The following is a 26,674-nucleotide window of genomic DNA, read 5'->3' as shown; positions in this document are numbered from 1 at the left end:
TAACTGTGGCTTCAGGATACAGATTAGGACTTGCGCTGAGAACCGCTGATTCTGCATGGTAATTCCTGGGCTCTTATATAGGGCACAACGGAAGCCCTGTTTACAAGTTACAGTGAATGCAAGCACAAACTGCGCAGAATGTATATATCATTTTTCTTTATACCTGCATTGAGTCATGTTACATTCCACTCACGTACACCTGAATGTGCAATTCAAACCCCACAATTTCCCAGGAACTGGTCCCCGGTTTCACTTGTAAAGCGAACACACATTGGCTCTTTCTTACATACAGATGCACGCATGTACATGCAGGATGTACGTGTGTTCACTGGAACGTGTGGACAGGGCTAGAGTTGCTACCTGAAGCCATCCAGCGGTTGCCTCCGTTCCAGTGACTTGCATGTGAGCAAGTGGGCTCAGGCTCACGAAAACTGACGTCACAGGAAATGTAACATTCTATAAAGTGCCACAAGACTCTCTGGTATTTCAGACATTACAATCACATGTCCGGAGGCTGCCAACCACGCACAGATACTTCTCAATATGTCATGTGAACAGGGCCAACACCTATATTTAACATGTACTTACAGCTCTGCTGTGAACAAACTTGATTTTTAGAGTCTGTGTTCACACACACTGAGGCTGTATGCACATGCTAAATACACACATTGTCCCATTCACACAACACTGTGGCCACAAATATCAGGAGGATTGGGGATAGTACACGCTCCAGACACATGTGGCTCGTAGGCTCCAGGTATGTGCAACTTTAACAGCTGAAAGGGGCTTACAGCTTTCCCTTATGTGTACAACAGAAAAGATTCTTGCAGTCGGACCATCTTTTTCTTTTGTATTGCTAATCCCGCACCTGAAATCTACTGTGTTGACAGAGCACAATAATTTAACTTTCATGCTAGGCAGATTATGAACATCTTTCAAACATCTCCAGAACCACAAGACAAGTCATCATGTGCTAAAAGAGAAAACTTATTCTGGCCACATTTTTTTTTAAAGTCCAGGAACAAAGCAGAAAGACAGGCGCCTCCCCCACCCCCCACCCTGGAGTTCTCTCAGCTTCAGTTCATATGTGCCAGTCGAAGGGCTTTTCATCCCTCTTCCCACTATTGGTGTGCATGTGTGAAAACTAGAAAGGAAACCTTCCACAAACTTGTGCAGAGCTTCTGAATCAATCGATGGTCAGGCAGGAAGGCTGACTTATAAACTGCATTTTAATCTTCCTGTACTTAACAATGCGTATGTGATACCGGCCATCCTTCCACCACAAAGCGAACAAACACAAGAAGCCAACAATTCAAATATCATCCATCTCACTGGGGAAAGGACTCCAATTACTGTCAAGAGCGTATCTCTCTCTCTGCCCAATAATCACATTATGGTCAATCATCCGATGAAGGGATTAAATTAACATCAACATTTACAGCTCCATTTGCTTCCACAATTCAAAGCTGTGGTGATTTTAGAGGCCAAACAACAAGAACAGGCACTTAGAAGAAAGGAAGTAGGAAAAGGAAGGCACCACTGGTGCCTGGGGCTACCTGGACCCACCTGGGGGACCCTCCCCAACCTTGCTGTGGGACCTTTTGGAATCCAGAGAGGAGGCAGTTGGAGCCACCAAACAATGACTGCCGCGGAAGGGGGCAGCCATGCACACAATGGCTGCCACGGAGGCAGGGGTCCAATCACAAAAAGTTTCCAGCCAAATGTACTCCTGTGATAGAGGTGGATGTTTATGACAGACAGCGGTGCGCATCCAGGGCTCTTCAGAAGCACCACATTGGGGATCACTGGATTTGGTATGATTATTGCAATATAGCTAAAACTTGGTGTTATTTTTGAAATTACTTGTGTTAAGCGAAGACTTTTCCTCATTCTGTGGCATGGCATCAAGGCAAGCAAACACAGGGTTAATAAGAGATCTATTTTAAATTAGCCAATATGCTAATGTTCAAGAAATCCTGCATCAGCTTAAGCACTGTAGCTAAATATTTGTTTTGGAACAGAGGACATTTTGATTAACTAATTGTGCCAAGCATTGCTTCTAGGAGATTTTCTCACATTTCCAAAGTGTCAAAATGCCCCACTCTTTTCCATGGAGAGAAAGTTGTCCTCTAGTCTTTGCCTCCAAGCATCTTATACTGTAAAGCTCCTCAACGCCATATTTTTCAGTGGATCAAAGCAAAAAGGGGTGTTTAAAATTGGTGTTCTCCACCTCCCACCCAATTTTTACTCTAAGGAAATCCAAATTCTGCACTCAGAATTACACAAATCTCTAATGTGTCAACCAGCACAATTTTAATAAGGGCTGCTCAATTAGAGGCTTTTATTTTGAGCTTGAAATCCCATGTTTCATAGAATTTGAAATGCTATTGGCAAGAAGCAGAGTGGTGACAGGCGATAGAATGAAAACTATGTGTGTGTGTAAAATGCTGTCAAGTCACAGCTGACTTGTGGTGATCCTAGCAAGGGGTTTTCAAGGCAAGTAATTCAGAGGTAGTTTGCCTTTCTCTGCAGCTGGTCTCTTTTCCAAGTACTGACCCTGCTTAGTTTCCAAGATTGGGCTATACCATGCTGCCTTCCCTCCCGAAAACATTATACTGGTGAGTTATTGATGGACCAGCCTTAACATGACAGACTATCATGAGATGAAAGGATTGGTAACTGTTCAGAACAAAGATGTCTGCAAGGTTACCATTTCTCTATAAAAATTAGATTTTTGCCTTTAACAGCTGCATAAAAGTCAAACAAGTGACATGCCTCCTAGTGTAATGATACAGGAATGTGGAAACTTCCACCTATCAAAATGTGGTCGATAACACAGTTGTGAAATGTACAGTAGCTCTGCCCCAAAAGAGGCAGAAACCCACCAGCTGACCACCCCAATGCGCTTTGCAGGTGCCTCCTGTGTTTTCTAATGTGCCTCCACAAATACTAGGACCTTTTTGAGGGGGGGGGGGAATCTCCAGTGTCCCTTCCTCTAAGGATCCCTTCCCTCTACACATTACAAAGTCCTCGTGCTCATCAGGGAACAACATAAGGACTTTGCATCAGACGTGCAATGGGAGTTTTGTGCCTCCCACATACACAAACACACTGGCGCTTTTCTGCTTGTGACCAAAGCAGGCAGAGAGAAGCTGCTATAGCCTCTCCCCCTGCTGTTTTTGCACTTGCAAACTGCCTACAACAAAATCAGTAGCAGCTCCACGGGGCGGTTTGCAGTTGAAAAAAAGAGCAGGGTGAAGGCTAAAGCTGCTTCTCCCTGCCTACTTCGGTTTCAAGCAGAAAAGAGCCAGTGTGTTTGTGTACGTGGGAGGCACAAAACTCTCACTGCATGCCTGATGCAAAATCCTGGTGTTGTTCCCCAATGAACACAAGGAGTTTGCAATGTATACCTAAGCCCTGGAAGCTCAGAGTGGTATACATCATTCTCCACTCTCCCATTTTTTCCTCCTAACAACCCTGTGAAGTAGGTTAGGAGTTCAAAATATTGGCAAAGGCTTTCACGGTCAGAGTTCATTGGTTCTTGTAGGTTATCTGGGCTGTGTAACCGTGGTCTTGGTATTTTCTTTCCTGACGTTTCGCCAGCAGCTGTGGCAGGCATCTTCAGAGGAGTAACACTGAAGGACAGTGTCTCTCAGTGTCAAGTGTGTAGGAAGAGTTATATATAGTCAGAAAGGGGTTGGGTTTGAGCTGAATCATTGTCCTGCAAAAAGTAACAAAGGTTATGTGCTAACCATTGTCCTGTGAGTATCAAGATAATGTGCTAATGAGGGTGTGGTATGTTAATATGGAACCATTGTATCCTGAAGTGATCTGTTAATGTGTGAAATCCAAAGCTAATCTGAATGGCTATTGTGGGCTGTAGCCTTTGTTAGTCTGGAGGTTTTCAAGACAGGAAGCCAAACCTTATTCATTCTTAAACTCTCTTCTTTTCTGTTAAAGTTGTGCTGATGTTTATGAATTTCAATGGCTTCTCTGTGCAATCTGACAAAATAGTTGGTAGAATTGTCCAGTCTTTCAGTGTCTTGGAATAAGACCCTGTGTCCTGTTTGTGTCAGTCCATGTTCAGCCACTACTGATTTCTCAGGTTGGCCAAGTCTGCAGTATCTTTCATGTTCTTTTATCCTTGTTTGTATGCAAACAACAAAACGCAGCATACAAACAAGGATAAAAGAACATGAAAGATACTGCAGACTGGGCCAACCTGAGAAATCAGCAGTGGCTGAACATGGACTGACACAAACAGGACACAGGGTCTTATTCCAAGACACTGAAAGACTAGACAATTCTACCAACTATTTTGTCAGATTGCACAGAGAAGCCATTGAAATTCATAAACATAAGCACAACTTTAACAGAAAAGAAGAGAGTTTAAGAATGAATAAGGCTTGGAAACCTCCAGACTAACAAAAACTACAGTCAACAATAGCCGTGCAGATTAGCTTTGGATTTCACACATTAACAGATCACTTCAGGATACAATGGTTCCATATTAACATACCACACCCTCATTAGCACATTATCTTGATACTCACAGGACAATGATTAGTACATTACCTTTGATACTTTTTGCAGGACAATGATTCAGCTCAACCCAACCCCTTTCTGACTATATATTACTCTTCCTACACACTTGACACTGAGAGACACTGTCCTTCAGTGTTACTCCTCTGAAGATGCCTGCCACAGCTGCTGGCGAAACGTCAGGAAAGAAAATACCAAGACCACGGTTACACAACCCGGATAACCTACAAGAACCAATAGGTTAGGAGTGTTTGATTGGCCAGAGAAGGCCCATTAAACTGCATGACTGAGCAACAGTTTGAACCTGGGCTACCTAACCTAACCACTAAACCACACTGGCTGTCCTCATAATGCTATATTTATTAAGGATTCACTTCAAGCATCAGATTTTGTGCCAGGTAAGAGACTCTGTGGAAAACTCTCAAGGGTGCATGGAGCCCCCTCGCTTGCAATCCAATTAAAGTGTAGTCTACTAAGCTCCTATATTGCGAGGAAGAAAAATAACCCGAAACGAGAGTATTCTCGTGTTACAACTCTCGAGTGCCAACAGGCATACTGAAGGATTACGGTAACCCAAGAACACACTCCTAATAACAACGGCATTGTGTTCTCCCGTTATTCTGCACCTCCTTTTTACCTAAGTGGTACCAGGAGACAGGCAAGCAGGTGGCTCTTAGGGCAGCAGCTGCCTCGTCCTTTTCTTCCCCGTTAACAAGTCTGAAGAGGAGCTGAGCCTGTCCTCCTGGCTGCAGCCCCCAAGATGCCGTCCAATGTAACAAGCCTGTCCTTTGTCACAAACGGGAGAGAAAAGAAAGACGGCTTGACCTGGAAGCGGAGACTCCATCTCTATGGGGGACCCCACAGTCCCGCTGCTCCGCTTTGTTGCATTCGCAAGGCACTGTGTGAAAAAGGTGACCCGAGAGAGCCACGGCCGCCAAAGGCAAGTTGTGCCTCTATCACGGAGCCCGGTAAATAATGCCTCCGCTGTAATTAGTCTTCAGCTCATCTTGTCACCAAAGGTAGCAAAAGTTTAGTTAAATCAGTTCGTGCTTTATCAGTGCCTGCAGCTGTTGTTTGCTTGCTGTGACTGTTAGCTCAGTCATGTTTAGTCTCCTTTATGATAGAGTAATGGGGGAAAAAACCATGTCGGACAACAGAAGTGAATACATATTTGCTATTTTTCCAGTAAGGGCTTCTTTCAACTTCTGTGGTGTCTCAAAGTGTTTCTCTCCCCCCCTTTTTTAAACACACTTGCATTTGCTTTTTAGTGTTCTTCAAGGGAACCATGGTGTCCTGTTGGCACCCTCTTCCACAAACAAAATTCCATATGGTGCAGCAGCGTCCTTGATACACAGAGTACAATTCTCATGCATATATATGAGAAATAATTCAAAAGGCGTAGTTTATCTGACTCTCATTCCTTTCTTCTGGCAAACAGTGAAAGCGGGCCTCAGTTCTTCTTGAAAATTGGGTTCACAGTGATGCTTCTGGAATAGTTTTCTATGAATTATCTGTTGCCCACAGCATCCACTTGTTGCAAGTGTGCGACCAGCTGAGGAAATTCAAGAGGAATTTAGTAGTTTTCTGTATTCCTGGCCTGGTTTTTTGTGAGGGGACCAATTCTCTTGCTTTCATTGGTGCCCTTAACATTTGGTTTGGGTTGTCCCTTGTTGTCTCCTGATGTCTCTGTATTATGCACCTTGTTTTGAAATCGCAAGCACTTGTGCCTGCCTGATCAATTTTTTAAAATGCTCAGTATGTGCACAGACGCAAACTACGTGCACAGACAGTGCACATCTTATTTTACTGTGGATGTCTATAAAAACTTTTAATAAAGTTGAGGTATCTTGGGTGGATGGTAAAGCAAGTGGGAGGGTTGTTCAATGTCAGAAACACACACATCACAAATTAAGAAAGAAAAGGACATATTCTAGTGGGGATTGCTGAATATTTGGATGTGCACAGTCATGCTAAGAAATAAAATTGTACCTACCACAGACATGTGGAAGTCTCAATACAGACATTGTGTAGCAAGTGGGGGTCACAGCAAAGTATCAGCCCCCAACCCTTAACACTTTTCTAGTGTGATCACCATGTCAGAATTTTGCTTTCTCCTAATATCTTTCAGTATCAGTTTACTAAAGATTTTGGTTTCCATACATAGGTGGCAGTAAACGTATCAATGCAACTTTAAAATAAATTAAACCTTGCATAGGGAATAAGTTATAACATCAAGAGTGATGCTAATTTTCATCAAAGTAAAAACCAGCTGATCATCTCTAATTGTGATTAATGGAAAACACCACATTCCACCAAATCACAGACCATTTTATTTAAAAGTAAGTTATTAGATACGTAACTTTCTAAGTTGCTAAATAGAATTTCTTTCTTATTCGCATTCATCATCAATGACTGTTGCCAGGAGGTCCCCAATTGAGGTTAGAGCTCCCTTGTACAGGCAGACTTAAGACACATTCCACATTCCAAGGAGCATTAGTGTGTTTTTAAAAAGAGCAATTTGGGCTCGAGGAAGTGAAAGAGTGAACCAAACATTGCCAATCTGATTCCTAGGAAATGGTCATGTTACTTCTGTGGCATCAGAGGCCTTTCTAGGAGGGGCTGTGACTCAGCGGTAGAGCATCTGCTTAGCATGCAGAAGGTCCCAGGTTCAATCCCCAGCAACTCCAGCTAAAAGGATCAGGTGGTAGGTGATGTGAAAGACCTCTCCTGAGACCTGGGGAGCCACTGTCAGTCTGAGTAGACAATATTGACTTTGATAGACCAAAGATCTTTTTCAATATAAGGAAGCTTCATGTGTTCATGACCCCGTGGTAGGAGACATACAAACAGGACCCAGAGTCTCCCACCAGTGACAATAACTTGTCACTATCTCCACTTATTGTTTCTTCTGCTCTGACTCCGATTGTGAAAGAAAGACTGGGTTAAATGGAGCGGAGTCCTAAGAGTCTACACTGATGGCTGTGCTCTCCATAGCCTTCACACCAGTGCATGGTGGAGCTTATCGAAGTTGGAGGACTGTGGTCCATAAAGCCCCTCTGTCTGCATAGGGAGTTCCACTCTGTTCCACTCTACCTACTCCTGTCTGGGTGGGGGGAACATCTGTGCTACAATCTGTTCAGTAAGGGAAGATATACAGGGAAGACAGAGGGGGCATGGTTTGAAGCACACATCCTTCCTCGATGGATTCACCCACCCTTGATTACCTGTGGGAGATTACCAATGTTTAACCGGATGTGTTTTGGCCTGAATATGCCTTCCTCAGTGGTCATAAAAACATAAAATTATAAAAACACATCTGGAAATAGTCCTATGAAATATTCTTATCTAATATTTTGTGTGGCTTGATGTGAATTCTTAACCCAAATTGTGGGTCTTGCCACATGGACAGTTGCTCACACAATTTGATGCTAATTAAACAATGCTTCCGGTTGTGTGTACATCAACCTGTGATGAATCTGAATTGGCATTGTCCTTAGAGCCCTAGTTGTAGGAGTGGAACTGAGGTTCCAGGTGGGTGGTGCATGCCTGACATCTTAAGGTAAGGTACCTGTACAAGTTCTGAAAAGATTCTTCTTCTTCTTTTAAAGTGCTTCTTGGCTGCTGGATTTTTGGTGTTTGTCCCCCCCGCAAAGTGTGCATTTTGTACATTCTGCCCCATCACCAAAGCTCCATCATCAAACACACACTTCTGTGCCCCTGCTTTTCTAGACATGGGGGCACAGTGATGTGGTCCTATGGCAGATGTTTATAGGGGAGACAGTCCTTGGTTGGATCTTATGCACTTCTGGTGGTGGAGTGGTGGTACTGGCTGCAGTTAGTCCTAATTGTATCCTCCATTGTCATTGTGGGTATCAAGAAGGCAGTTATCTGTGACTCTTTATTGACTCTGATAGGATATTTGATTTTTTTAAAATGTATGTTATGTTCTTGTTGGGGCATGACTAATTCAAGACAACAGAGGATTCCAACCAAGACCCACTCCTCCCTTGAGTCCTCCTGGTTTTCCCCTATCCATTGGCAGAGTCCGACTGGCTTAAAGGTTAGGCAGGTGATGGTTTCCTGTAAGCACAAGGGTAGTGATATAATGGTATAATGTTTCCCCTTCTATGTATTTTTGTGCTGCTACAATACAGTAGCATTGAGGAGTGATCCTATCTCACTCAACAAGTCAAAGCTGGGGGCCAGATCACTTTCAAGGACTACAAACTCTAAGCCAGTTCAAATCTTGCCAGACCTATAAACTCACTAAATTGCCTTATGCAAAACTTTTACTTCTCAGCCTCAGTCTTTTTTTTAAAGAACAACAACACTTTTCTACATTAGAGAAGTGTTGTAAGGTCTACTGAGAACATACAAGTGAAGTGATCTGAACACTCTAAAGTGGTAGAAAGATGCTGGGTAGTAGAATTAGTATGAGTTGTACGAAAGGCGGGGATCAAGTCCAAGACATTAAGTTTAAAGTCACAAGCCTTTAACTCATGCTCAAAGGTGTTTAGCCAGATGTCCTCTTAAGACGTCCATACCAGATATATTTGACTAGCGCTACGTGACACGCACCTAACGATAGTACGCTCAGTAGCAATGATGTCTCCCTTAGGCAGTCACCATAGTACACAGCTGCCACACTCAACATAAGTCTGATTAAATTAAATTAAAACCCACAAGAGCTCCAAAGCAGACAGTCATTCTTAAGCTGGCACATTCTTTTTGTCGGATCAAAAGGAAGCAAAGCACATTCAGAAGTTCTTATTGAAAAAAAGATTTGCCTGCTTATTCCAACAATTCAGAAGCAGGGAAGCTGATAGAGGAAGCTTGCCGGGCCAGTTTCACCATGACAAGATGCAACAGCCCAGAAAACTGAAAGCACCTCCAACCACAATCAAAACTATACAGAAGAAATATGGGTGTATTCCACCCCCTCCCACCAGGAGCTATGAGCACATGAATACATGAAGCTGCCTTACACTGATGGACCCTTGGTCCATCAAAGTCAGTCTTGTCTACTCAGACCGGCAGCGGCCCTCCAGGGTCTCAGGCAGAGGTCCTTCCCATCACCTACTTGCCTAGTCCCCCCCTTAACTGGAGATGCCGGGGATTGAACCTGGGACCTTCTGCAAGCCAAACAGATGCTCTTCCACCGAGCCACAGCTATTCATATGCAGAACTTTTTTCACTTAAATGCAGGGCTTGCAGACAAGAAGTGCAGACAAATGCCTTAGGGCTCTGATGCAGCCAGTGTATTGCACATAATAAATCCCACACAGCCCCTCAGAGTTCACCCCTTCCCTGCTCCTGCAACACCCAGCAAGCAACCAAGAGGGCAGAGTTTGCACTGAGGCAGGGCGGGGTTTGCAAAGGAAACAAACCTACCCTGTGTGATTCCTTTGCCACTTCACCAAACCCTCTTCAGAGTGCTGGGGTGCCCATTGGGTACTGCCGCCGCCACACCCTTTACTGGTTATTTAAAACATTTCTATGCCGCCTTTCCACCCAGTTCAGGGTCCCCAAGGGAATATTAAAACATTAAAACAAAATAGTAAAACATTGAGACATTAAAAAGCATGTAAAATACAAATATATGTAAAAACTTTAAAACAAATAAAACATAATATAAACACATAAAAACTCACAAACAGGGAGGAGGGCTAATAAGAGTTAGTGAGGGAACACTAGATTAAACAAAAAAGGCTCAACCCGTTGGTGGAAGACAATGACAGAGACAAATCTCCCTGGGGAGATAGTTTTGAAGCCATGACCACAAGACCCTTTTCTTCTGTGAGTTCAGCAGCTGGAAAACGAGCTGTAGATAAACACATTTAGAGATCCCCTGATGAAGCTATGTAAAACACGGAGGGGCTTTTAAGTCTTCAGTTAGCCGCCAGACTTCCATTTGCACTGAGCTAGGCAATGCCCAACTTAGAAAGGCATAGCATTTCCTCAGTCACTAGTTTAAGGACATCAATCAGATTTCTTTAAAAAGTACCTCTTAGCTGTGCAATAAACCCTGGGGTGGTCACAATAACGTACACTCATTCTAAGATGCAACGAACAACACTGATCAATAGTGTTTTAACAGTCCACAGCTGGTTCTTGCTATTCTCTCATGAATATTGATAAGATCATACAGAATCACACTTGTAAGCACCCACACAAGACAGATGCTATGAATGACATATTTTGTCTCACCCTCCAGATTCATCACCATAATCTTCGAAATAAAAATCAATTCGTCATACTAATTAAGTCAAAGAAGAATTATGTCAATGTGAGGGTGTGGGGAAGCAATCGTCATAACAAGAGGAATTTGAATTTGTATCCATGTCTTTATGATACGTCTGGGTACTCACTGGTAACCAATAGTGCAAAACCCACTGATTTTAATTGATTTATAAGGATGTAATACTGCTTAGAATTGCATTGCAAATGTATTATAAAAGAACATAAGACTTTGCTTGTTCTGGAAGCAAGTCTACACGTGCTCTGTGTTCAGCACTTGAGGAAGGGTCATGGCTCAGTGATAGAACACCTGCCTGGCATGCAGAATGTCCTAGGGTTCGATCCCCAACATCTCCAATTAAAAGTATTAGGTAGCAAGTAATGTGAAAGACCCAAGAACATAAAGAGCTGCTGTCAGTCAGAGCAGACTATACTGAACATGACAGACCAATGGTCTGACTCAGTAAAAAGCAGCTTCATGTGTTCATTTCAGTGCAAAATGGGAAGTGCACAAGAACAAACATAACGCTGCACAGAGGTTTTGTTTACTAACGGTGCTCTTCCTCTTCCATATGGAATGCACTGCCATGTGGACATGCAGGATATGCAGGCTGAATAAGGGCACCATGTGGATATACACTGGGACTGTGACAGGAAAAGCCATACAATGGCAGCAGAAGGCATGCTTAAAGAGCCCAGACCCCAGGGCAAGAAAACGGAAAACCTTCCTGAGTCTCAAACACAATGCCTGTCTGAGTTCGGAGAGCATGATTAAACAATTAATTACTGTTAGACTCTGGATTGTGACTACCGGTTGTGATCTGCGGGCTACTGTGTCTAGCATGAGCAAGTCCTGAGAGTCCACAATGACGTTCAAATGTTTTAATATGTGTAATATGATGGTTTCGCTTGTTTTTCTTCAATAACTGTATCACACATTGTTTCAGAGGGCCCCTCAAGTTTTGAGAACGGTGGCACAGGGGAATGTTTTTGGAAGTGATTAGGACAGGGATCAGTGACCTTTCTGAGCTTGTGGACACCTTTGGAATTGTGAGAAGGGGTGAGGAGAACTGACCCCAAATGGTTTCCATAGCACCCAGGGTCAAACCCAAAATGGCTGCCTCATGAAGTAGAACTGAATACAATATCTCTCTCTTCACTTTGCAATTGAACCACAGAAGGGGAATGAAAAGAAATGAAGGGGGGGAGGAAGAAATGAAGGGGAGGAAGGGAGAAAGAGAACAGGGAATAAGAAGGAGGAAACCCTGAAGGAAGAACAGAAACCCAAAATGACTAAGGAAAGTCAGGGGGGATTACCAGTCCTCCTGATCCTCCAGTGGCTGCGAGTGCAGCTGTGAAAAACCATTCCATCTGAATGAGGGCAGGCTTGCCCTGCCTTACAATGGTGCCACTCACTTTCTCAAAAGCTCAGAGGGCACCTGAAGAAGTCCTGGCAGGCACCATGGGGCCCATGGGTGCTAAATTAGGGAATCCTGGATTAGGCCAGTCACACCAATAGAAACACCACCATTTTAAAGACAATTTTGCAACAGAAATGAGAAAAGCATGTGTGCTCGAACCTTTTCTTTTCAGGGTTGTGAAGAAAGGGAGATAATATGATAGCCCGACAAGTTGGTAACAAACAAATTCCCCTCTCTGCAGAATTATCTTTTCACTTTAACTCTTGAAAACAAGGAGAAATGTAGGCATATATAACAAAATTATAAGTGAGTCATGTGTTAAAGGTCAGGGGTTAAGTAAGTGTCAGTTTTGGGTTGACATATTTAAAGACTACAGTACTTGGTTTTTCAGGGGTCAGTCTGTTTCTCTAGGGGACTGTGCACTATATTTCATAGGCAATGACAGCATGCCTGATGGAACACTTTTTTTTTAATGTCCCGTTCACACACATATGTGCAGTAGTTGATGCCTCATTACTGGATGACTCACAGACGAGCGCATGAACAAGGTTCTGTGGAACTCATGTACGAGAAAATCCACTTCAGGCAAGCTGTTATTTGGTTGGGTGCCTGCACAGTTCGTCCACACAGAACATTTTGACATACTGGGAGAAGATTATAGGTTTCAAATGTACCCACAAATATTTGTGGAAGATTGTGAATTCCCATACAGAGCTTTCAAATAAATCTGAGGCATCATTTTCTATGTAACGTAAAGCTTAAGCATCTGTGTGCTGACTGATTAGATGAGAAAAAATGTAAATGAGGGGGGACCCGTGTGATAGGAAATTGACAGGTTCTTGCTGCATTTGTTCAATAAACACGTAATGAAATTTTCTCATTCTCAATAGGGATCAATGAGTGTTTTCCCTTAAAAATTTGGAGGCAAGTCTTAAACTGCAAGTGGAAATCACATGCCAGAATTAGAGGGGAGACAGTGCCCGTCTGCAGTTTTCCAATCTTCTTGTTATACCTTTTCACATACACACAATAATCCTGGGGAGGCAGATGAAATGACTTGTTTCAGTTATGGCCCACCCTTCCAGCAAGTGTCCTGTCCAACATACATTTATTTATTTTATTTATGTTCTTTACAGTCTGAGACTGAGACTCAAGAGGATTACACAGAATGGGATTAGTGTCACTGCAGTGTGCATCCCAACGCACCAGCAGCCCCCTTATTTTGGTGTGGCACATAAGAGACAAGCAGAATGGCAGGCCTGACTCTGTCACATGAAGACTTTCTCCTTCTGTCTACAAGTGCCACAAATTCATATTGGTTGTTCCATTTGTGGCATCTGTATTGCAAGCTGGTCACCCTCGGAAAAAGGGGAAGGCCTGAGACTTGTGCTAGGACATTTTACCCGCTGGCTATAAAGCATTTTACAAGTGACAATTTTTCAGGGGTATGCAATGTTTTGCATGTTCCCCAGAAAACACGACATACAAATGGAGCAAACATGTTTGCAAACAGATGCAAAACACACATGCACACTCAGGAGTTGCAACTGGCCACAGCCCTTTTTGGGTGTGCATGTGGTGCTGAACTTGGGCTTGCCTTGAATACATAGAGAAATGTTTAGGAATATTACTAGAAACTGAAGGCCAGTTTGGAGAACATGCAGCTTACTGGTTTAGTACCTAAGGAGACAACCTTGAATCCCTTTAGGATTGCCAAGATGGGAATCAACATTGGCCTGTGAACAGTCACTTGCTGCCAGGGAAGGGGTGTAGTGCAAGAAAAGGGGTTAGGAGAAATAAGGAAAGTTGCTCAGCAGCAGTGTTTGGAAGGCTGCCATTCAACCCTCATTATTACCGAGATGTTATTGACAAATCAATCTATGAAGTTTTAGCGGCTGATCATTTACCTCACCAAATGCTAAAGCAGCAATGTCTACTGTTGCTGCTTTTCAATATGTGCACAGAAACCATTCGCAAAACATGCAAGAGTATATGATAATGCTAGTTTGATCTATTTTGCAATCTAATCAAGGTTAATGGTCCATCTGTGCCAAACATCTTGCTTGACTGAAGCTATAGACAACCAAGAAGAAGAATTGGTTTCTATATGCTGATTTTCTCTACCTTTAAGGAGTCTCAAACTGGTTTACGATCACCTTCCCTTCCTCTCCCCACAACAGACAACCTGCGAGGTAGGTGGGGCTGAGAGAGTTCTGAGAGAACTGTGGCTAGCCAAGGTCACACAGCAGACTTCATGTGGAGGAGTAGGGAAACCAACCCGGTTCACCAGATTAGAGTCCGCCGCTCATGTGGAGGAGTGGGGAATTAAACCCAATTCTCCAGATTAGAGTCCACCACTCCTAACCACTACACCACACTGGCTTACACACACACACACACACCCCTCCACACTATATTTACAGAGGTTGTTTCGGTGTATAGTAGGGTTGTTCATATCGATATACCTGAACCGAAAACAAACCTGAAATTAGCAGTTTCTGCAATATTCGGGTTTCAGGTTGACCGAATAACAAAACCTGGGAATCTGCCTGAAGACGAATAGGTGGTTCCCGAAAAAGCCAAATAGATATTCGGTTTTTCCGAGTTTTGGCTATCCGCCTTTGCTCAGATGCACAGCTCTGTGCTTTCTCCCATTTTCTATCTTTGACTGGTTTTGTTAGGCCCCCATAGTTGGGGCCCTTTTGAGGTAGGGGTCGTATAATTGGAACCAACTTGGTCTGACCAAAATATCCATCATTCAGTGGGTTGATCTGGATCAGGATAAACTGGAGGCAGAAGGGTCACTTAAAAGACAGGGCTCACCCAGTCCCGACCGGAGGGATATATCCTCCAAGTAAAAAGCACCTGCTTTAACAGCTGAAGAAGACAGCTCACCCATACAGATGAGCAATCTTCTTCACAAGAGCTGCCTTGGTCATGACTTCGGCTGGCTCCAAAATCACCCCCCCCCCGAAAACCTGCTCTGAAACGGAAGGTCGCCCTGAATAGAGGTTTTGTTTCCCCGCACCGTGACCATCTCTTGAAATCAGATTTTTATAATAAAGGACTGTTCACCGTATGTCATTTGCCACCAAAAGGTTTTCCATGCCTTATTTTTCTTGCATTTAAGCCATTTTCCTCAGTTTGGAAGATAATTTGCATGGACATCATGCTATGTGCCTCAGATACAAAAGGAGCCCCAGACTTTGAGGCACCGGCCTGCCAACTGGCTCTTTCTGCCAGACCTCGGCAACGCTGAACTTCTGAACGTGAAAAATGATAGACAGCTCGGCTAGCAAATGTCTGGAGGATAGGGGTGACCCCTTTGCGGGCCTATAAAATTGGACCCAATGTTCACCAAACTTCTGTGTCTGTCTAAGGACAGTGTCTGTCTAAGGACAGCTACGCTGCAAATTTGGTGACTCTACCTCCAAAAATGCCCCCAGAGGAGCTTAAAAAAAATCCCCAAAGACTATAATGGACCTGAATTTTTTTCGGTAAACCCGGAAGTATAGCCAAAATACCCGGGTATTCGGCTCGTTCCGTCTTTACAGAAAAAATCGGGCCCAATAAACCCAAACTCAACATTTACTGAAATTTACCTTTTCTTTTCTTTTCACGACCCTGGCGTATAGCCTTTCAAGAACACATAGTCCAAATGTAGAAAACAGATGTATAAAATGGGGGGAGTGGTTTGCCACTGCAAAAGATTTTTTAAAGATGCTGCTACAATAGGGCTTTTTTTCAACAGAATATCTTTGGGATCTTTTCACTGGCATTAACAATGCTTTGACTGTGTAGTGGCACATGCCTATGGTGCGGATGGGAAAATACAACATCACGTTTATAAACTACAAACTGTGGGATTTGATATTAACTTAGCCAAAGCAGGCTGAGTCTATAAAGAACTGGACCCAAGAGAGACAAGACTTTGGCAGGGCAGGCAAGACCAGACTTATCCTTCCCTTTGTAAAGACTACCCTGTAACCCCTTATCTTGTGCATACATACTTGGATGTAACTCCTGATTAGTTTAAAGGAGATTACTGTCATGTCAGAACACAGAGGACTGCAAACTTGGGCAACTTAAGTACTGCTGAAGCCAATGAGGTTTAAGCAGCCTCTTTCAGGATGGAACTTCAAGCTAGGCAGAGTGCCCTCATCTCTTGTGGAACATCCTGAATGAAGTTACTCTCTCTCTACCAATGAAGTGCAAGACAATACCAGTATTCCAAAATAGCTCCATCTCTTACAGGATGCCAGGTTGTAACAGCTACTGACCAATTCCATCACGCATCTTGGCAATCTTCATTATATCTGATGGTCTCTAGCCTTAACAGTGTGACAAATCACAACTTTAAATGCATCCCTCTTGTCCTATTCATTTTATTTCAAGCTAATGTGATGTAGGAGATAGAATGCTAGTCTCAGATCTATGTACCATCTCCATACTCAGATATAAATCTCACTAGGTGATGTCGAGCAGACAGTGTCTCAGCCTAAACTACTTCGCACGGGTATTGAGAGAATAAAGCAGAAAAGGACACAGACATGTTCTTAGCTCCTTGGAGGAAATTCAGGGTAAAAATATAGCCAACCGATCATTTTTCCTGTATTACTGATCCCACACAAGGCAGATCCCACACAATTGCGGCTGCTTCCCCATGGGGATTCTTCTCTGCATGGACAGCAGCAAGCCTGTTCAATGAAGGGAAACATCCAGGAGATGTCGTGCCCAATCTGTGCATGCCTCATCTGACTCCCTTCCCTCCATTTACTCTGGAGAAAATATAAACCTCGTTTTCTCTGAAGTACAGGGGAAACTGCAGGCTGATTGTGGGTGGAACATCCATCAGCCTGCTTTCCCATGGCCACCATGCAGCATTACTGGATGATTCGGCAGGGAAAGGGAAAATAGGAGAGGGGCAGGCCATGGCCAAAATCGGTGGTCCTGTGCAGCCTCAATAGGGAAAAAAATGAGCAGCAAGTGATGAGGGCTGGTAGCCAAAGTCAGTGGCTTTGGAAGAGACATGTGTGGATGCAGTTTCCCACCTGTTCCCACACTTCTTACTGCTGCTGGCATGGCAAGGAAACATTTTCATACCCCTATGTGATCACAGCCCGGACCTGGGTGGCCCAGGCTAGCCTGATCTCATCAGATCTCAGGAGCTAAGCAGGGTCAGTCCTGGTTAGTAGTTGGATGGGAGACCTCCAAGGAATTCCAGGGTCATTGTGCAGAGGAAGGCAATGGCAAACCACCTCTGTTAGTATCTTGCCTTGAAAACCCTACTGGGTTGCCATACGTCAGCTGCGACTTGACGGCACTTTAAACACACATGGTTGCATCCTATGTTTCTCTCTTTGGTAACAGGAACTACCACAAGATGGTAAGTTCATAAGATTCTGCATCTTCTGAAGGCGCTCTCCTAAGGCAAGGTTTTCAAGAACAGCAGGGATTATATTATTGCTGCATGAATATGGTTGGTTGGTTATCTGAATCAAACCTATATAGCCACAGGGGAATGATACAAAGGATTTAAAATCAAGTGCTCTAAATTCAAAGCCTTTAGTCAAGCTATGAAGGGCTAAACTGCATGAGGCATTTTGAAATGAGTCAGGTCCAGGTTCCCCAGACTTAACTTGCTTTCCCTGCAGCCACAAGCAGCCCTTGGGAACATCATTTTTAATGCCTGCAGCTCCGAAGTTATGGAAAGAACTGCTTATCAGAGCTATTTTGGCTCAGGAAAATGGTGTGGGGGATGCCCCCCTTCCCAAGTCCTGAGCCAAATCAGGCCGCTGCAGACTTTTAAAATGACATTCAAAAGTAAGTCAGGTCTGGGGAATCAGGACCTGACTTGTTTTAAAAGTCTTGTGTATTTTGGCCCTAGGTAACTGTTAAGTGTCGTTCAAAACTATTAACATTTTTGATATTGAGATCAGGTCATTAATATACCTGGTACTGAAAGAAGAAGAGTTGGTTTTTATATGCCAACTTTCTCCACCACTTAAGGGAGACAAAACCGGCTTACAATCACCTTCCCTTCCCCTCCCCACAACGGACACCCTGTGAGGTAGGTGGGGCTGAGAGCTCTTAATAGAACTGTGACTAGCCCAAGGTCACCCAGCTGGCTTCGTGTGTAGGAGTGGGGAAACAAATCCAGTTCACCAGATTAGCCTCCGCCGCTCATGTGGAGGAGTGGGGAATCAAACCCGGTTCTCCAGATCAGAGTCCAGCGCTCCAAACCCCTGCTCTTAGCCACTATACCTCGCTGGCTCTCCACTACACCACGGTGAAAGACAGAATATGAAAGGACACAATGATAAAAGGGGGGCAGATGCTTCTTGGGAAAGTGTGACTTGCTTACTGCTACTGGTTCTTAGGACTCTGTGTGCTACCAGAGCCTGGAAGTGTTGAGAACCAGATTGTCAGAACAGCAGTTCTTCACTGTGCTGCAACAGCAGCAGAGAATAAAACTATTTATAGCTTACCAAGTGTGATCCTGTTTGCAAGCAAATGAGGTAACCAAAATCCAGTAAATGAGGCAGAACTATAAATGAAACACCACTCGCTTTTGCAATAGGAATTCAGCCAATTTTAGAGATGCTGAAGTATCACTTCCACATCAACTTTAGAAAAATAACGTCATAAGAGACTTAAAGCAACAAATTTTTATTTCAGCCCCATACACTGCTGCCAAAAGGTCTAATCTGGAAGTTCAGTCAATTCCCAAGACAAACTCAAAGTCCCATTTTGCAGCTGACGTAGCTATAGGTTAATTTTCGTCTTTTTGGCCTGCATGACAACATTTACAACATTTTTGTATATTGTATTGTCCACGTCTTCCACTACAAGGAGGGGTCTTAGTTCAGTCCTAGAGCACATGTGTAGCATAAGGAAAGTCCTGGGTTCGATCCCATGCATCTCCAATTAAAAGAATCTCAACCAGGTGTCTCTCAGCCCTTCTAAGACCTTGGAGATCCATGAATGGTCAAAGCAGACTAAGAAATTAAGTTGCCTTGAAAGAATAATCTTCAACTTTTTTACTCACATCATATTTTCTGTTCCCATCTGGTTATCTCCCCCACCCAGACCCTCTTCTTCATTCCCCTCGTTTTCATTCACAAAAATATGAACAGAAACAGTAGGTTAAGGAAACATTCAGTTGTGAGCCATGAATGCCAAAACCTAACACATGTCTTTAAAATTAACCACTTGTAGAAAAGCTGGAAGCTTGAGGTAAGGTGCTCTTTTAGAGTTTTCTAAAAGAAGAGCAGGATAAAGCATTATTAATGCACTTATTAAAGGTACATAAAATAACATCAGAATGGTCATGAAAGTGTACACGCTAGAAACTCAGATACTCAATTGTGCCTCAGTATACAAAAGAGGTAATGTGAGGAACAACCCTGACGGTTAAGATTCTCTCAAGACTGATTTTTACGAATGAGTCTCCCTTGAAGTTCGAAGAAAGTCTTCAGCTACCACCTTCTGCACAAAGAATGTAATGAAAAGGCAGAGGACATTTTTGAAATATGGGAATTGGTGAGAATGAGACAAAGAAATGCATTTCCTCTGAAACCATAACCTTTTTGGCAGAACATTTTAAACCATGTAAATTCAGTTGAAGGGATTATCCAGAAGGATCACCATCTCCTCCAACCAACATGGCTGGCATGAAAGGTCTAGTCCCTGGTCCCACAGAAGCAAAAATAGCCTATTTGAACTGAGAGGAGAGAATGAGTTTAACTCTGGAGACAAAAGGCTTTGCAAGCTAAACATTTATCCCTAAGTACATACCTTTCTGTTAAGAGGTATCGAGTACAAGTTGAGGAAGGAGAAGAAAACAAGAATGGCAGAAGCGGGCCTCTTGTGGTAGTGTTTCGGCTGGGAACCCACAGAAACTGAAAGATGACTATCTAATCCGAATCACTTACCAAATTGACAAAGTCTTGGTAACAGATCTTCCCATCAGAATTGTTGTCTGCCAAGGCCAAGAGCACTTCTAGCTTGTGTGGATCCAACTCAGAGCCATAGCTTTGGAGGAGGCTTCGGAATTTCTCTGTGCTGATGTAGCCAGTGTTCTCAGGGTCAAACTGAAAGGTGAAGCAAGAAAAAAAGAAGAATGATTTTCAGTATATCAACACAGCACTTGCTTTAAACTCTAATGCTTACTGACCCACCATGATTTCCCGCCCATGGAAGTACAACTGCATTACCTGTCCAAGCAAAAGGTATAACCATTAAATTAGCTAGCAGTAGGCTGACGTTACTGAAACCATCAGGAATTCTTGTGCAGCCAATCAGCTTCAAGGGCTGGAAAGAATTCTGCACTGTGGTCCAAGCAATGTCAATTCATGAAACCATGGGAACAGGGCAGTACTGCTCTTCTTTAACAATAATGTGGGTGTGAACATGAGACAAAAAGACTAAGGGACAGACATTATGCGTAGTAGCATTATTCATGCCCCTGTGAAATCTCAGAGGTGGTTCACACATACATGTTCATCATTTGATGACCGAAACCCGATTTGCAAATAATACTTCAAATCAAATACCGCGGACACAACTTCTATATCACCTCATATCACTTCAAAGACAACCAACTGTTAAGGATACTATGCAAAACTGAACTTACAATTCTTAACGGTGAAAGATTCCAAGGACATCTTTTGTTATATTTCAACCAATGATGATATTAAGTTTTATCTGGCCTGTCAAATTCTTTAAAACCATTTTTGAGGTACTATTTCATGGATGCAGTGACCATCAATCTATACAGTCAGACTAAGGTTGCCAGGCACATAATTTGGGGACAGGGCATGGGGAGGGGAAATGTCTTAAGACACAGTGATATCACTTCCAGGTGAACACCCAGAAGTGCTGTTACCACAACACTCTAGTAATTCCCCAAATCTCTATGGTAAAGGGATTGGAGAAATTCCTAGACCATTGTAGATGTGGTGATCAAGAGTGATGCACCACATCCACAATCCCCCCCCCCGTTTTTTTCCTGATGTGAGAACTTGTTGATCAAAGAACCAAACCAATATGAATGTGTCCATAGTTTTAACTCTAAATGCCTAGCACAGGACAGACATTATTGAAATTGGCAAGGGACTGGTGTCTGTGGTGTCTCTCATCTGAGTTTTTGTGCACTTTCTTCTGGACTTCCAACTGAGAAGCCAAGACAAGCCACCAATCTCAACACAGAACTGCACCATGAGTTATTCTTCATCTCTTCATACGCCAAGGTCAAAAGGGCTGGGGATGTACAGAAGATGATCTTCAGCCAGTAATTAATGTTTGTTTTATTAACTAGGGTGGTTATTGAGGGTAGAGTTAATTCTACTCTAGCCATAGCTGAAGGTGTTGATGTTGGGACCACTAACAACCAGTGGGCAAATTTGTTTTGAGAAGTTTCTAAAGATTGGAGATTTCCAAGACCCCAAACTGGTGCTCCATATAGAAGTTGGGGCAGTATGGGGGATGTTATTCCATGATGCACAATGCTCCCCCTTCCACATGCCCTGCTCTGCAAAGCTCCAGAGGGTTCCAGGCAAAGCCTTGGCAACACTATGAGGGGAGAGAGAGGCCGTATCTTTGACAGCTGCCTCACAGTGAATACAAATTCTCCTGTTGAAATGATGAGGAAAGCCACACCTATTTAAGTCACAAGAAGATGCTAAAATTGGAATCTAGGTTTGGGAAAACTCACAGACAGCGAAAATCTGAGCAACTGACTTCATGATTTTCCGGCACTCCTGATAATTTCTTTCAACTTTGGCTAGCTTGCCTGCACTGTTCCATCTTACTAACAACTCCAACTCCATCTTTTCCCAATCTCAAGTAAGATTAGGTATCTCCATTCGCTGTTGCTTACTGGTTTCAAATTTAGAGAGCATTTTTTTTAGAAAAACAGAGAAGTTTACATACATTAAACAGTCTTACAAAATAAAGTGGCTTTAAAAACATTATTATTTATTTACACTTGTATCACACCCTTCCACCCACAATGGATCCACAGGGCAGCTCGCCACAAATATTTAAATCATCGTGTAATAAAATGATGAATAGCCAAACAAAAGTACAAAACACAGCCAGCAGATAAAAAGAAGCACACTCCCAACAGAGTGCATTTAGCAAACATCAGCAGTTCTTCAACCTTCCAGAGACAACCGGAGAGAGCTCAGCCCTCGCTCTACACAGAAAGGTCAACACAGCAGACCTACCTCGGCAGGGAGTTCCACAGCCTTGACGCCAACATCAAACAATACTATTGTTACCAATTAAACCCCTTTTTTGGACTGGATGTCGAAAATGTGCCTTTAATTCTCTGCCCTCCCCAGTTAAAAACAGCCCATACAGATTAATCCCCTACGGTTTTGGTTGACCAATCTATTGGTTACGGTTTACTTAAAAAAACACAATTTTCCCATATCACACACATTTCCCCCCACCCCCACCCCACACTGAAGAGACTGATTTAAGTGGTTCAGGAACACAAACAACGTATTAGTCAGAAAATAACAAGATGGCCTGGTGTCATTTTGATTGCACAACAGTAGGTAGAAAATATGAAGTATCACACCGCACAATATTAGTTATTGCTGGAATAGTTTTGTTTCCCAGCAGAAGAGAAAGACATTGTGTCTGCAACACATCCCATCCTGCTGACTCCATCAGAATATCTGCAGACTGTATTTGATCTCCGTCAAACTTCAAAATTCATTGTATTGTTTAATGTCACTTGAGGGCTGCCATTCTGCAATAGCTTTTCCAGGCACCAACGGGTTTAGAGACAGATGTCTGGCTCTAAAAAAAAAAGGATCACTGCAAGATCTTTTATGTATATCTAAAGCATGTTATACAGAACAGGTTTACACTGGCTCAACAAAGGGCTACTGCATAATAATGAGAGATTATTTTCTTCTTCAGTTATTACCAATTCTCTTAATCTCATCCTGCAACAGTCTGCAGATTTTTGAAGTACTGAATATATCTACATATTCTTTCTACTGGCATTTATCAAGCGAATGATTGCTGTTTTTCAGAGGGGCAGACCACTAGGAATTTACAAGCTGTAATATACCGTTTTGAAAAGCAAGTTGGGGGCTCTTTGAAATGTATGTGAAGCTGTGTCCCACCTGCTTCTCTCCTGACTTAAAGCCACAGCATGATAAAAACTGAGATCCCAGATAATTTTTATGGTTTCAGCCAATAACAAAAACAAAGATTATTATCCTAAAGTTGGTGAAGTGTCGCAGTTAAGAACTTTAACTCGGGAAGCCCATAATTCAATTTTTGCCTTGACCATGAACTCATTAGGCCAGTTTTAGACAAGCTACTCTCAGCCGCTCCCCTCCTTTTTGTGTTTTAAATACTCTGAGCCACAAGCAGAAGATAGGAAGTCATGCGACAGGAAGAGGAGGCAAAGTTATGACCTCATCAGTCTCAAGGATAGGACCATGACCAAGAGAGCCAGAGAACACAAGCTGAGCACCCAGATGTGTACCACAGTAAGGAAAAACCCAAAGGTCAGGGCAATGAAGGAATCTTCTCCGTCACTGACTGGCCTCTCCTGCTGCTTCTTTTAACATTCACTGAGAGACAAAAGGCATGATGCTCTCGTCCTCCATGCACTAGCACCAAGGTCTTCCAAAAGGCACCAAAGTAAATGTCATCTCTACAGACTTATAACCCAGCAGGTGGGTCCTGATCCATGGGTTGAAGATCACTGCTCTAAAGTGCTTCAGAGGCGAAGAAGAACTGGTTTTTATACCCTGCTTTTCTCTACCTTAAGGACTCTCAAAGAAGCTTACAATCACAATTCCTTCCTGTCTCCACAACAAGCACCTTGTGAAGCAAGTGGGGCTGAAAAAGTTCTGAGAGAATACCCAGCAAGTTCTGAGAGAACACCCAGCAGGTTTCATGTGGAGGAGTGAGGAATCGAACCTGGTTCTTCAGTTTAGGGTCCACTGCTCTTAACCATTACATCACACTGGCTTTCTTAATACCAAATACTGGAGACAAGCAAAGGGAGAGAACTACTGTCTTCTGTCTTGCAAGTATGCTTTCCAGAAGCATGTGCCAAACCAACAACTAGAAACAGAATGGCTGGACTAGATGGAACCTTGAGCAGATCCAGCAGGGCTTTGTCAAAATAATACCTGGCATTTGTACCATCTGAACGCTCAAAGCTTTCCACATCCATTATCTTAACAATCCACACAAGCACTGTAAATATGGCAGCATTATCTATTTTCAAAATTGACAGTCCACTTTTTGATCAAATGGTCTTCAATTCAGCTTACAAACACCTGACTCAATGCAATACAAGCCTCCACAATAATTCAGCAACCTTAAAAACACTTGCTGTAGCCAACAAGTCATAACAAATTATTCAGTTCCTCCGCTTCCTACCTAGAGTTCAGGCAGTGAAGGTGAAAAAGAAATCAGGGGCTTCCTCATTCTTTGCCTACCTCCCCTAGGGCACCCAACAGCAGCATGAGAGGAGGCCACCAAGGGCTTTTCTTAACTGCAACGTACAGTATTATAACAGCTGGGGAAACACCACAACCCAGATGTGGAAGCTGTAGAGGTGGGGGGGAGGGAGAAATGCAAACAGGTTGAAATGATGTTGGGTGTCGGTTGTAACTTAAATCCAAAGCTCTTTCATAGCTAAAAAAATACATAATATGCAAAAAAAAAACTTTTAGCAAAGATCTGACCCTGCTGCACTTCATTGTTTTATTCACCCACCAACTGGTTCATGTCTGGCTACATTTGTTGTGGAAATACTGCCCATGGGGACACAAAGCAGCACTACCATAGGCCTTTCGACTAACAATGTGCCCAGGACTACAGGCAGGCCAAGGCAGCACTGCAGCAGCAAAACAAATATATGTTGTCCAAAGACCCAGAGCTCTAGACACAACCAACAAAGAGCAGATGAGAGTTTCCATACAGCACTGCGGTACATTCACGCACCTTCTCGCTTTTGTGTCATTTTGCTGCAATCTTTCCTAAATGCCAGTATAAGGCTCAGAATAATGTGTAAATAACAATTCATACACTGAAAGTGAAAATATTACAAAGCTAATTTACTAATAAACCACAACTGGCAAACACAATTTTGATATAGTGTAGACCACAATAAACAAACAATATACAATTAACAAAACAATGATGTGAAACATACAACATAATTGTTGTGTTAATTGTATGCTGTTTGTTTATTGTGGTCTGCACTATATCAAAATTGTGTTTGTCAGTTGTTGTTTATTAGTAAATTAGCTTTGTAATATTTTCACTTTCAGTGTATGAATTGTTATTTACACATTATTCTGAGCCTTATACTGGTATTTTGTTGACTTACTGTAAGTATTGGTAATTTTTTTTTATTGCAATCTTTCCTAAGCCTACTTTCCTGGATGGTAAAGTGCAGATTTGTCCAAGTCCTGCCCACATCGATTCCATTTTCTCTGCTCCAGTCCCCTGCGGCCCTGATTAGCCCTATACCACTGGAGACCTTTTTCAGTCCCCCCCTCCTTTAATTAGTAACTGGGGCGTGCAAAGTATGGAAAAAAACGTCAGATGGATGCTCAGGTGCCACTTTGCGTTCACAGCAGCAATGAGAGCCCAGTCATTGTAGGGAAGCAGACTTAGCCTAGAATCATAGAATCACAGAGTTGGAAGGGACCAACAGGATCATCTAGTCCAACCCCTTGCACAATGCAGAACATTAACAACTACCTCCCCCCATCCCCAGTGACCCCAACACTCCCCCTGCCATGCAGGATCCCACAATCAAAGCACTCCCGACAGATGGCCATCTAGCCTCTGCTTAAAGACCTCCAAAGACGGGGACTCCACCACCCTCTGAGGCAGTGCATTCCACCATCGAACAGCCCTCACCGTCAGAAAGTTCTTCCTAATGTTTAGGTGGAATCGCTTTTCTGTTAGTTTAAATCCATTACTCCGTGTCCTAGTCCCTGGAGCAACAGAGAACAAGCTAGTTCCCTCATCAACATGACATCCCTTCAAATATTTAAACATGGCTATCATGTCTCCCCTCAACCTTCTCTTCTCCAGACTAAACAAACCCAACTCCCTAAATCTCTTCTCATAGGGCATGGATTCCTGACCTTTCTGGTCGCCCTCCTCTGGACATGCTCCAATTTGTCAACATCCTTCTTAAATTGTGGAGCCCAAAACTGAACACAGTATTCCAAGTAAGGTCTGACCAGCCTAACCAGAAGCATGACTTTAAAATATTTGAACCTGAACGGACAGAAAATGCAGTGACACCTTAGAGAAGTGGTTTGGCATGTACCACGTGGGCAGCAGTGTTAGTCTGTGTGTGTGTGTGTGTGTGTGTGCGCGCGTGTGTTAAGGCCATCAAGTCGTTTCCAACTCATGGCAACCCTATGAATCAATGTCCTCCAAAACGGAGCCTTGACTACTTACCGTGAGGG

The 26,674-nt window shown here is 43.1% G+C and overlaps 2 protein-coding genes across 2 annotated transcripts in view; both read right to left on the bottom strand.

The window, feature by feature from the left end:
* The window catches only part of RHBDL3 (rhomboid like 3), a 187,530-nt gene that overhangs the window by 69,048 nt on the left and 91,808 nt on the right, over positions 1 to 26,674 (bottom strand). The window contains exon 4 of the mRNA XM_056849074.1: positions 20,135 to 20,293. Within this exon, the coding sequence (XP_056705052.1) occupies positions 20,135 to 20,293 (159 nt within the window). The remainder of the gene's footprint in view (positions 1 to 20,134; positions 20,294 to 26,674) is intronic.
* CD63 (CD63 molecule) overlaps positions 1 to 26,674 on the bottom strand; it is a 207,942-nt gene that overhangs the window by 159,356 nt on the left and 21,912 nt on the right. The gene's annotated exons all lie outside the window — the stretch shown is intronic.

This window comes from Euleptes europaea, chromosome 1, assembly GCF_029931775.1.
Source record: "Euleptes europaea isolate rEulEur1 chromosome 1, rEulEur1.hap1, whole genome shotgun sequence".
Taxonomy (NCBI): domain Eukaryota; kingdom Metazoa; phylum Chordata; class Lepidosauria; order Squamata; family Sphaerodactylidae; genus Euleptes; species Euleptes europaea.
This window is presented reverse-complemented; position numbering and strand designations above follow the sequence as displayed.